The sequence below is a fragment of the Mugil cephalus genome, chromosome 4 (genome assembly GCF_022458985.1).
Source record: "Mugil cephalus isolate CIBA_MC_2020 chromosome 4, CIBA_Mcephalus_1.1, whole genome shotgun sequence".
Lineage (NCBI taxonomy): Eukaryota > Metazoa > Chordata > Actinopteri > Mugiliformes > Mugilidae > Mugil > Mugil cephalus.
In genome coordinates this window covers 30,075,013-30,085,012 of record NC_061773.1, presented here as the reverse complement: position 1 = coordinate 30,085,012, position 10,000 = coordinate 30,075,013, and the positions used below count along the sequence as shown (strand labels likewise).

At 44.3% G+C, this 10,000-nt stretch overlaps 2 protein-coding genes across 4 annotated transcripts in view; one reads left to right on the top strand and one right to left on the bottom strand.

The window, feature by feature from the left end:
• Positions 1-10,000, top strand: part of LOC125006460 (nuclear factor 7, ovary-like) — a 1,183,669-nt gene that overhangs the window by 10,083 nt on the left and 1,163,586 nt on the right. The window lies entirely within an intron of this gene.
• LOC125006473 (semaphorin-3D-like) overlaps positions 1-10,000 on the bottom strand; it is a 38,020-nt gene that overhangs the window by 6,478 nt on the left and 21,542 nt on the right. For all 3 annotated transcript variants that reach the window (XM_047582522.1, XM_047582521.1, XM_047582520.1), the window contains exons 3-5: positions 1,637-1,791; positions 1,158-1,220; positions 936-1,055 (exon numbers count right to left, since the gene is read on the bottom strand). In XM_047582522.1, the coding sequence (XP_047438478.1) occupies positions 936-1,055; positions 1,158-1,220; positions 1,637-1,791 (338 nt within the window). The remainder of the gene's footprint in view (positions 1-935; positions 1,056-1,157; positions 1,221-1,636; positions 1,792-10,000) is intronic.

Genomic DNA, 10,000 nt, shown 5'->3' with positions numbered 1-10,000 from the left:
GTTGTTGCTCTTCTTTATTTTTTTCTCTTTTCAGTCGTTTCTTGTGTGTTTCTGTCATAGTTTGTGTATCAGTGTGTTTCCCTTCGTCTCTTTCACACATTTGTTGTTATCGTCCGACTCTGTTCTCGTTCTCAGTCTTTCCATGTGAAAGCGGTTTATGTGGAACCAGTTTGTGTCTGAGGGGAAATAAATATTAAAGGTTTTGTGTAAGAACGTGTCTGTTCTTCTCTGCCACTGTCTGTGAAACCTGCTAAGAAAATAATCCTAATTATTAAACATATTTAAACCTGGTAACTAGTTACTTTTATAGTGGAGTAATTCAGTTACTGACTCAGTTACTTTTTGGGAGAAGTAACTAGTAACTGTAACTAATTACTTTTTAAAAGTAACATTTATTATTTGTCATTTTGTTTCCATCTCTGATCGAGTTTAGTTTGTTTCATCTTAGTTTCTCATGTCGTCATTTTCTCTTTCTAATACGTTTTAGTTTAATTCTTGTTAGTTTGGATCCGTTTGTGGAAGTTTTTTCTGTATTTGTGGTTGTTTCTCATCCTGTGCTCATTTTTTTGTTTATATGTTTTTAATTTTGCACCAATTTATTGTCATTTTGTGTTTATTTCTCATCATTTCACATCCTTTCTGAGACATTCTTAGTTTTCATTGTCATTTCCAAACTCTGAACTCATTTGCACTAATTTTAGCTTATTTGTCGTGTGATTTGTTTTGGTTTTTAGTTAATTTATTGTGATTTTAAGTTTATTTCTCATCATCTTGGATTCTTTCACTAAAATGTTCACATCCTGTTCTGGTCACATTTAACTTGTCGTTTCTTGACTCTGAGCTCATGTTAAGCTGCTGTAACTTCTTCCTGAGCTTATTAAACATCTGTGTCAGACGTCATTTAGCAGCAGAGCTGGTTAGAGAGCAGGTCTTACCTCCGTGTTGTGGCCCAGGTGCAGGTAGGTGCACTGGGGGTGGAAGGCGCCGGTTCCACAGGCGTAAACGTGGGTTTTGTTGAACGGCTGCAGCAGACGCACAAAGTTGGCGCATTCTGTCTGAACATGACAAACACACAGGACAGAGAAGGAATAAAGACTCACTGCTCCATCGCAGTCTGTAAGAAAACCAGGACTGAAATCACGATGGTCTCATCTCACCTCCACACGTTTACCGGCCAGGACGCAGTGATCAACGTGTTCTCGCTCTGCAGGCCAGTAAATCTGAGACATGGATGGATGGATAGATAGATAGATAGATAGATAGATAGATAGATAGATAGATAGATAGATAGATAGATAGATAGATAGATAGATAGATAGATAGATAGATAGATAGATAGATTGTTCTGTTCACCACACGTACATGAACAAAGTCTGCAGCTGTTATTTATCAGACTTCTGTGTTTGTTTCTTCAGTAAATTGAGCCAATATTATGTTTCCACTGGATGAAAAACAGGCTCCTTCATTTAAAACTGTCTCTCAGGTTTAATCCTTAAATATTTCTGTGCATCTGATTTAATCTGATGACACGTTGTGTTGCAGTAATGTTGTGTTTGTGCTTTGTGTCTGATGTTAAACCCTTTATAAATAATAATCAGTAATAATAATGGGGGGTTGTGGGTCCTCTGTGTCTCACCGTCCTGGGCGTCTGATCCGGGGCGTCTGGTCTCAGGAGGTAGATGTGGTCTTTGCCCCCGACCAGTAACCAGCCCTGGTCCTCATCCAGGAGCAGGACCTGGTAGCCCCCGCTGGCCCGGGCCCCCCAGAACACGGCAGAACCGTTCCTTAGATCTGAGGAACAGAAGAGGCTCAGATTAGTTTCAGTCTCAGTGTCTGAAGGAGAGAAATTACACTTCAAACACCAACGACGACAAAACAGGAAAGAACTTATTTCATTTTTGACCTTTACTGAGGCTCATTAGGTGGAGCCCCCCCCCCCCCCTCCCTCCCTTCCTCCCCCCCCAGGATAAAACAGACTGAGCCTCCTGTTCTGTTCCTGCTGTGTGACTGTGTAAATGTGTAAATGTTAACCTGAGTGAATAAAGAACTAATTAACCTTGAAATCCTCCACGTTCTCCTGCCTCTAACAATCACTGACTGAAAGAAACTGAGCCTGAAGCTCAGAGCGACACGTGTGGGAGGGAAAGGACGTGGTAGCACTAGAGGAGGAGGAGAGGGGAGGAGGAGGAGGAGGAGGGAGGGGAGGAGGAGGAGTAGGAGAAGGAGGAGGAGGAGAAGGAGGAGGAGGAGAAGGAGGAGGAAGAGGAGGTGTTTAGAAGGAAATAAATCAGGAGCTGACAGCTCTGAGTTCATAGACGACACCAGGAGAAACAAAACCAAGAGACAAAAACTAAACCTGAAACATAGAAAATAATAATAAATAATAATAAATAAGGTTTAATCTCCAGTTATTTATCTTTGACGTCAAAGTTTAACGTCTCTAACATCACGTTTGCTTCATATTCAATGAATTTTACTCATTTAATGACACGGACTCTTTCCTCCCTTCATTCCTTCTTCTTCTTCTCCAGCAAAAATAAACAACCTGACACACAAACTTGGGTTTTTATTAACTAGAACTGAGTGTTTTGTGTTAATCTGTGGATGCTCCTGACATGAGCTTCACAGATAAACAGAAACAACCTTCCCTTCCCAAACCTCCAACCTCTACAACTATAACTCTTTCCCAACACATCGAGTCGTGTTCAGGCTCAGTTTGTCGTTGCATTGTGAAACTTTCCTGGTGTATTTGAGGCGTCTAAATGCTGAACATGTGTTGAGGAGGTTTTATTGATTTGTTTGCATGTGGTTCCTCTTTGCTGCAGCTACTCGACGTCTCAGGGACGAGGTGAATCTTAAAGGTCGACCGAACCTGCTGGAAAACATTATCCTCCGTCCTCTAACAGATGTCCTGGACACGCTCTGAGAATCCTCGATTCGCTCCAGCCTCCGACCTTCACGTCTCAGCCTTTAAAGAGACGTGTGAAGGTGTCGGAGGACCGGCTCTGAAACCAGATCTAACACAGGCCAGATCTTCACAGCTCGTTCCTCATTCAGGAAACTCGTCCAAGTCCTGGTCTGCTGGAGAGAATCCGTGGTTTCTGAACATGGTCTGGTCCACGTGGGGTAAACATGAGGAGACTAATAAGATATGAACCAAGCTGGAGACTCACCTGTGATCAGAGGAACATATTCTCTGTTTCATTTTCTAAAATGAACAGATCTGTGTGAAAGTGTAAAAGCTCCTCTGAGATCTAATCTACAGCTGTGAACATCTGTCCCTGAGAAGATTCATAAAAAAAATGAAATATGTGGACATCAAGATGTTTGGAGAACAGAAACTAAACGTATATTAAAACCACGTGAGTTTAAAACGCTTCAGTGATGTCAACGTTGGCCAAGATGAACCATTAGACCATGAACCGCTCTCAGATGTTCCTCTTTAATCCAGATAATAAATAGTGCTAAAAAAACTAGACTGGTTCTAAATGATTGAGTCTTTTTCCTGAATGTTCTCATCATGTTTGGAGGAAAACGCTAGCCAGAGGAGAGAGCTAGCCAGAGGAGAGAGCTAGCCAGAGGAGAGAGCTAGCAGGAGGGGAGAGCTAGCAGGAGGAGAGAGCTAACAGGAGGAGAGAGCTAACAGGAGTAGAGAGCTAGCAGGAGGAGAGAGCTAGCAAGAGGAGAGAGCTAGCAAGAGGAGAGAGCTAGCAAGAGGAGAGAGCTAGCAGGAGGAGAGAGCTAGCAAGGAGGAGCTAGCAAGAGGAGAGAGCTAGCAGGAGGAGAGAGCTAGCAAGAGGAGAGAGAGCAGGAGGAGCTAAAGAGGAGAGAGCTAGCAGGAGAGCAAGAGGAGAGAGCTAGCAAGAGGAGAGAGCTAGCAGGAGGAGAGAGCTAGCAAGAGGAGAGAGCTAGCAGAGGAGAGAGCTAGCCAGAGGAGAGAGCTAGCAAGAGGAGAGAGCTAGCAAGAGGAGAGAGCTAGCCAGAGGGGAGAGCTAGCCAGAGGAGCTAGCAAGAGGAGAGAGCTAGCAGAGGAGAGAGCTAGCAGGAGAGAGCTAGCAGAGGAGAGAGCTAGCAGAGAGAGCTAGCAAGAAGGAGAGAGCTAGCAGAGGAGAGAGCTAGCAGAGGAGAGAGCTAGCAGAGGGAGAGCTAGCAAGAGGAGAAGCTCGAGGAGCTAGCAGGAGGAGAGAGCTAGCAAGAGGAGAGAGCTAGCAGAGAGGAGAGGAGAGAGCTAGCAAAGAGAGAGCTAGAGAGCTAGCAGGAGGAGAGAGCTAACAGGAGAGAGAGCTAGCAGGAGGAGAGAGCTAGCAAGAGGAGAGAGCTAGCAGGAGAGAGAGAGAGAGTGAGAGCTAGCAAGAGGAGAGAGCTAGCAGAGGAGAGAGCTAGAGAGAGAGAGCTAGCAAGAGGAAGAGGTAGCTAGCAGAGGTAGAGGAGGAGGAGCTAGCAGAGGAGAGAGCTAGCAGAGGAGAGAGCTAGCAGAGGAGAGAGCTAGCAGGAGGAGAGAGCTAGCAAGGAGGAGAGAGAGCACAGAGGAGAGAGCTAGCAGGAGGAGAGAGCTAGCAGAGGAGAGAAGCTAGCAGAGAGGAGAGAGCTAGCAAGAGGAGAGAGCTAGGGAGCTAGCAGAGGAGAGAGCTAGCAGAGGAGAGAGAGAGGCTAGAGCACAGAGGGAGAGAGCTAGCAGAGGAGAGAGCTAGCAGAGGGAGAGCTAGCAGAGGAGAGCTAGCAGGAGGAGAGAGCTAGCCAGAGGAGAGAGCTAACAAGAGGAGAGAGCTAGCAAGAGGAGAGAGCTAGCCAGAGGAGAGAGCTAACAAGAGGTCTTAGTCTGGTTTTAATCTGGTTTTAATCTGGTTTTAATCTGGTTTTAGGTCCAATGTGTTAAAACAGTTTGACAGAATGAAAAATAATAAGTGTAAAGTGTGAAAGAATGAACCCGAACCAAACGAGTGCAGGTTTCCTGCAGGTTTCCTGCTCCTCTGCATCAGGAACCGTCCACAGTGATGGACGCTGAGCGGTTCTGTCCCGTCTCCGTGGTAACAGGTCTCTGATCAGATGTTAGGCCCATAAGAGGAAACCAGGTCTGAGACTCATCCATCAGGACCAGTGAAGGGGAACGGAGACGGAGACGTCTCTGAGACACTCGTCCCTGGAGGGGACACTCCAGAAATAGTTCCTGATGAGCCTCCCATGGTTGTGTGTTGGTTGTGTGTTGGTTTTGCGTGTTGGTTTTGCGTGTCAGGTTCATGTTGTGCGTCCATCAGTGAAAGTTTTTCCTCTGAATAGTTGAGCTGATTAAAGCTGAAGTCATGTCTCGTTAGAGTCCAATCAACAGGATCACTTCCCCCAACCCTGTGTGTGTGTGTCTGTGTGTGTGTCTGTGTGTGTGTGTGTGTGTGTCTGTGTCTGTGTGTGTGTGCGTGTGTGTGTGTGTGTGTGTCTGTGTGTCTGTGTGTGTGTGTGTGTGTGTGTGTGTGTCTGTGTCTGTGTCTGTGTGTGTGTCTGTGTGTGTGTGTGTGTGTGTGTGCGTGTCTGTGTCTGTGTGTGTGTGTGTCTGTCTGTGTGTGTGTGTCTGTGTGTGTGTGTGTGTGTGTGTGTGTGTGTGTGTGTGTGTGTGTGTGTATATGTGTGTGTGCGTGTGTGTGTGTGTGTGTGTCTGTGTGTCTGTGTGTCTGTCTGTGTGTGTGTGTCTGTCTGTGTGTGTGTGTCTGTGTGTGTGTGTGTGTGTGTGTGTGTGTGTGTGTGTAGACTAAGTGCTGTGGATAATGTCAAACATTTGTTGAAGAGTTCAGACTCTGGGTTGATGCCAAAACCCTGCACACGCATGAGTGTGTGTTCGCATGTGCTGGTTGTGTGTTAGTTGTGTGTTAGTTATGTGTTGGTTGTGTGTTGGTTGTTTGATGGTTGTGTATTAGTTATGTGTTGGTTGTGTGTTGGTTATGTGCTGGTTGTGTGTTAGTTGTTTGATGGTTGTGTGTTAGTTATGTGCTGTTTGTGTGTTGGTTGTGTATTAGTTATGTGATGGTTGTGTATTGGTTGTGTGTTGGTTGTGTGTTGGTTGTGTGTTAGTTATGTGCTGGTTGTGTGTTAGTTATGTGCTGGTTGTGTGTTGGTTGTGTGTTGGTTGTGTGTTGGTTGTGTGTTGGTTGTGTGTTAGTTGTGTGTTAGTTGTGTGTTAGTTATGTGCTGTTTGTGTGTTGGTTGTGTATTAGTTATGTGATGGTTGTGTATTGGTTGTGTGTTGGTTGTGTGTTGGTTGTGTGTTAGTTATGTGTTGGTTGTGTGCTGGTTGTGTATTAGTTATGTGCTGGTTGTGTGTTAGTTATGTGCTGGTTGTGTGTTAGTTATGTGCTGGTTGTGTGTTGGTTGTGTGTTGGTTGTGTGTTGGTTGTGTGTTGGTTGTGTGTTAGTTGTGTGTTAGTTGTGTGTTAGTTATGTGCTGTTTGTGTGCTGGTTGTGTGTTGGTTGTGTGCTGGTTGTGCGTTGGTTGTGTGTTGCCCCCCCCATGTGTGTGGTTGTGTGTCCTATGTGTCAGGTGATGAGTCCTGTTCGTGGCTCTGAAAACCTTCCACTCTCTCAAGAAGCTCAAGAGGCTAAAAAAAACGAATCCTTTGCAGAAGTAAATCTCGTCATCGTCTCCTTTTTCTTTCCTCCTTTCATTTAAATACAAACACGTAAACACGACTTCACTGAGAGTCTCACATCACGTAGCTTTTAATTATTAAGGTGAATAAAGCTCTGGACTCCAGGAGAGTTTGATGTAATGTGTCATGTTCTTCTGTTTTCACTGATAAAAGTCATTATAGGATTTAATCAACACAACAACTTTCTGTTTTAACTGTGTTTTATCTTTGATTCCTCCAGAACTAAACCACTTAGAAACTTCAGAGTCTTTCAGAGAGTTTTTTTTTTTTCGTAAGAGATTAATGGTTATTTATTTTAGGTCAGACATGAATCTAAACCACGTCCCTGTAGCATCAAACCTTCTTCTTCTTCTCGTGGTTTAGTGGAAGCTGACTGACCTCAAAGCTGCCAGAACTAAAATAACTTCAGGTTTTCTGCAGGTTGGATAAAGTGAAGTGACTTTTTAGGATCCTTTTAAAACCATTATAGGTCAAATATAAAAACCTACACGAAGTACGAATAATAAGAAAACCAAACTCCAGAACTAAACCTCTCAGAGATTCTGACCTGAATCAGACCATGAACGAGCTCCAACGTGTTCATCAACATCTTTCAGTTTCTTCTTTCTGCTCCTTCGTGAACATGGAGCTCAACTTTAATTTATTTCCATTTATTTTTTATTGTCTTTTAATTTAATTTATTTGCTCCTGTTCAAATAAAAATTCTCAAGTCGAATATGACGGACATTAAATAAAATGATAGAAATGTGCAGTGTCAGTGAACTGAGCCGCTCTGGAACCTTTTAACTTCAATGAGACCGAAGCTGAAGCTAAAATAAATAACAGAACATGAAGTTTAAAACCGACTGGACTCAGATCAAAGCTCAGTTACACTGAACAGACTCAGAGGCTGGAGGCACACGTCTGCTTTAGCTCTGTGGTTAGCTCTGTGGCTAACTCTATGGCTAAGTCTGTGGTTAGCTCTGTGGCTAGCTCTGTGACTAGCTCCGTGGCTAGCTCTGTGGCTAGCTCTGTGACTAGCTCTGTGGTTAGCTCTGTGGTTAGCTCTGTGGCTAGCTCTGTGGCTAAGTCTGTGGTTAGCTCTGTGGCTAGCTCTGTGGCTAGCTCTGTGGTTAGCTCTGTGGTTAGCTCTGTGGCTAGCTCTGTGGTTAGCTCTGTGGCTAACTCTGTGGTTAGCTCTGTGGTTAGCTCTGTGGCTAGCTCTGTGGCTAGCTCTGTGGTTAGCTCTGTGGTTAGCTCTGTGGCTAGCTCTGTGGCTAAGTCTGTGGTTAGCTCTGTGGCTAGCTCTGTGGCTAAGTCTGTGGTTAGCTCTGTGGCTAACTCTGTGGTTAGCTCTGTGGCTAAGTCTGTGGTTAGCTCTGTGACTAGCTCCGTGGTTAGCTCTGTGGCTAGCTCTGTGGTTAGCTCTGTGGCTAAGTCTGTGGTTAGCTCTGTGACTAGCTCCGTGGTTAGCTCTGTGGTTAGCTCTGTGGCTAGCTCCGTGACTAGCTCTGTGGCTAGCTCTGTGGTTAGCTCTGTGGTTAGCTCTGTGGCTAACTCTGTGGTTAGCTCTGTGACTAGCTCTGTGGCTAGCTCTGTGGTTAGCTCTGTGACTAACTCTGTGGTTAGCTCTGTGGCTAGCTCTGTGGTTAGCTCTGTGGCTAGCTCTGTGGCTAAGTCTGTGGTTAGCTCTGTGGCTAGCTCTGTGGTTAGCTCTGTGGTTAGCTCTGTGGCTAACTCTGTGGCTAAGTCTGTGGTTAGCTCTGTGGCTAGCTCTGTGGCTAAGTCTGTGGTTAACTCTGTGGCTAGCTCTGTGGTTAGCTCTGTGGCTAAGTCTGTGGTTAGCTCTGTGACTAGCTCCGTGGTTAGCTCTGTGGCTAGCTCTGTGGTTAGCTCTGTGGCTAAGTCTGTGGTTAGCTCTGTGACTAGCTCCGTGGTTAGCTCTGTGGCTAGCTCCGTGACTAGCTCTGTGGCTAGCTCTGTGGTTAGCTCTGTGGTTAGCTCTGTGGCTAACTCTGTGGTTAGCTCTGTGACTAGCTCTGTGGCTAGCTCTGTGGTTAGCTCTGTGGCTAGCTCTGTGGTTAGCTCTGTGGCTAGCTCCGTGGCTAAGTCTGTGGATAGCTCTGTGGTTAGCTCTGTGGCTAACTCTGTGGCTAGCTCTGTGGCTAACTCTGTGGATAGCTCTGTGGCTAGCTCTGTGGCTAGCGTGATCGCTTTAGCGCTAGCGTGTCCAGGTGAGTGAGTGTGCAGAGAAGTTCTCCAGCTACAGACGACATGAATTATCTAAATTAGATTAGTTTTAAAATGTTAAATAGAACAAATGTGTTCATGTACAAACCCTAGAGATGAAGCATCTCCACCAACACAGCTACACAACGCTCACACAGACCCACACGCAACAATAAACAACAACAGTCATACAATTACAGATAAAACTCAACCACAACTGACATTTTAATCAATGATCAGCTTCCTTTTAAACCTGGAAACAAAACTAAGATTAATGTTCGTCTCTCATCTTATGAGAGGCTTATTTTCACTTATAAACCTTTTCTAAATCGTAGATGTTCTCCGTTATTTATGCAGCTACATTTCTAAAACCCAAAACAGTTACTGTCTATGTTCCAACCGTGTGTTCTTTTAATTAAATCACTGTTTAAAGTGTTTAACTCTGCTGCTTGAACTCATCTTTGAGACTCAGCTACATGTCGCTCTAGTTCTCATTTTAACGTGAATCCCTCTAAAGTTTTTATCTTGCGTGTGTTTTATTACTGGTCCGTTTATAATTCTTATTTATTTGATGGTTTTAGGATTAAAACGACGTCCAGAGAAGAGAATGATGCAGTGAGACTCTTGAACACTTTAAATGGTTTTGATGTTGTTTAGTTTCCCTCCAGAGAATCAGCTGAACCAGGTTTAGAGCGACACATAATCCTGCTGAGCTCTGAAACTGGACTGAAACTGGACTGAAACTGGACTCCTGTGTTTGTTATTCTGGTGATTTCAGGTAGATTCCTGTGATTAAAGGCTTTTCTGGACGTCTGTTACAGTCATTTTATTTTCACCCTTCACTCTTTCTTATTCTTAGATCTAATATCTCATTATTCTCATTGATCTGAAACCTTCGAGACAATAACTTTTATAACGGAACATTTTCTGTTTCATACGGCTTCATAATAGAAAAAAAAAAAAAAGAATAAGATAGATGTTAACAGATAGACAATAATTTACTCCTGACTGGGTCTGACATGTCCTTAACTCTGTGGTGAATGTGCGTTTGTATAAAATCCAAATAAAAAGTTTATTCTCTTTATGCTGCTGCCTGCGTCCAGATGTCGTGGTCACGGTTCTCAGCTCATGTTCCAGCTAAAGTCTAAACTCTGAAG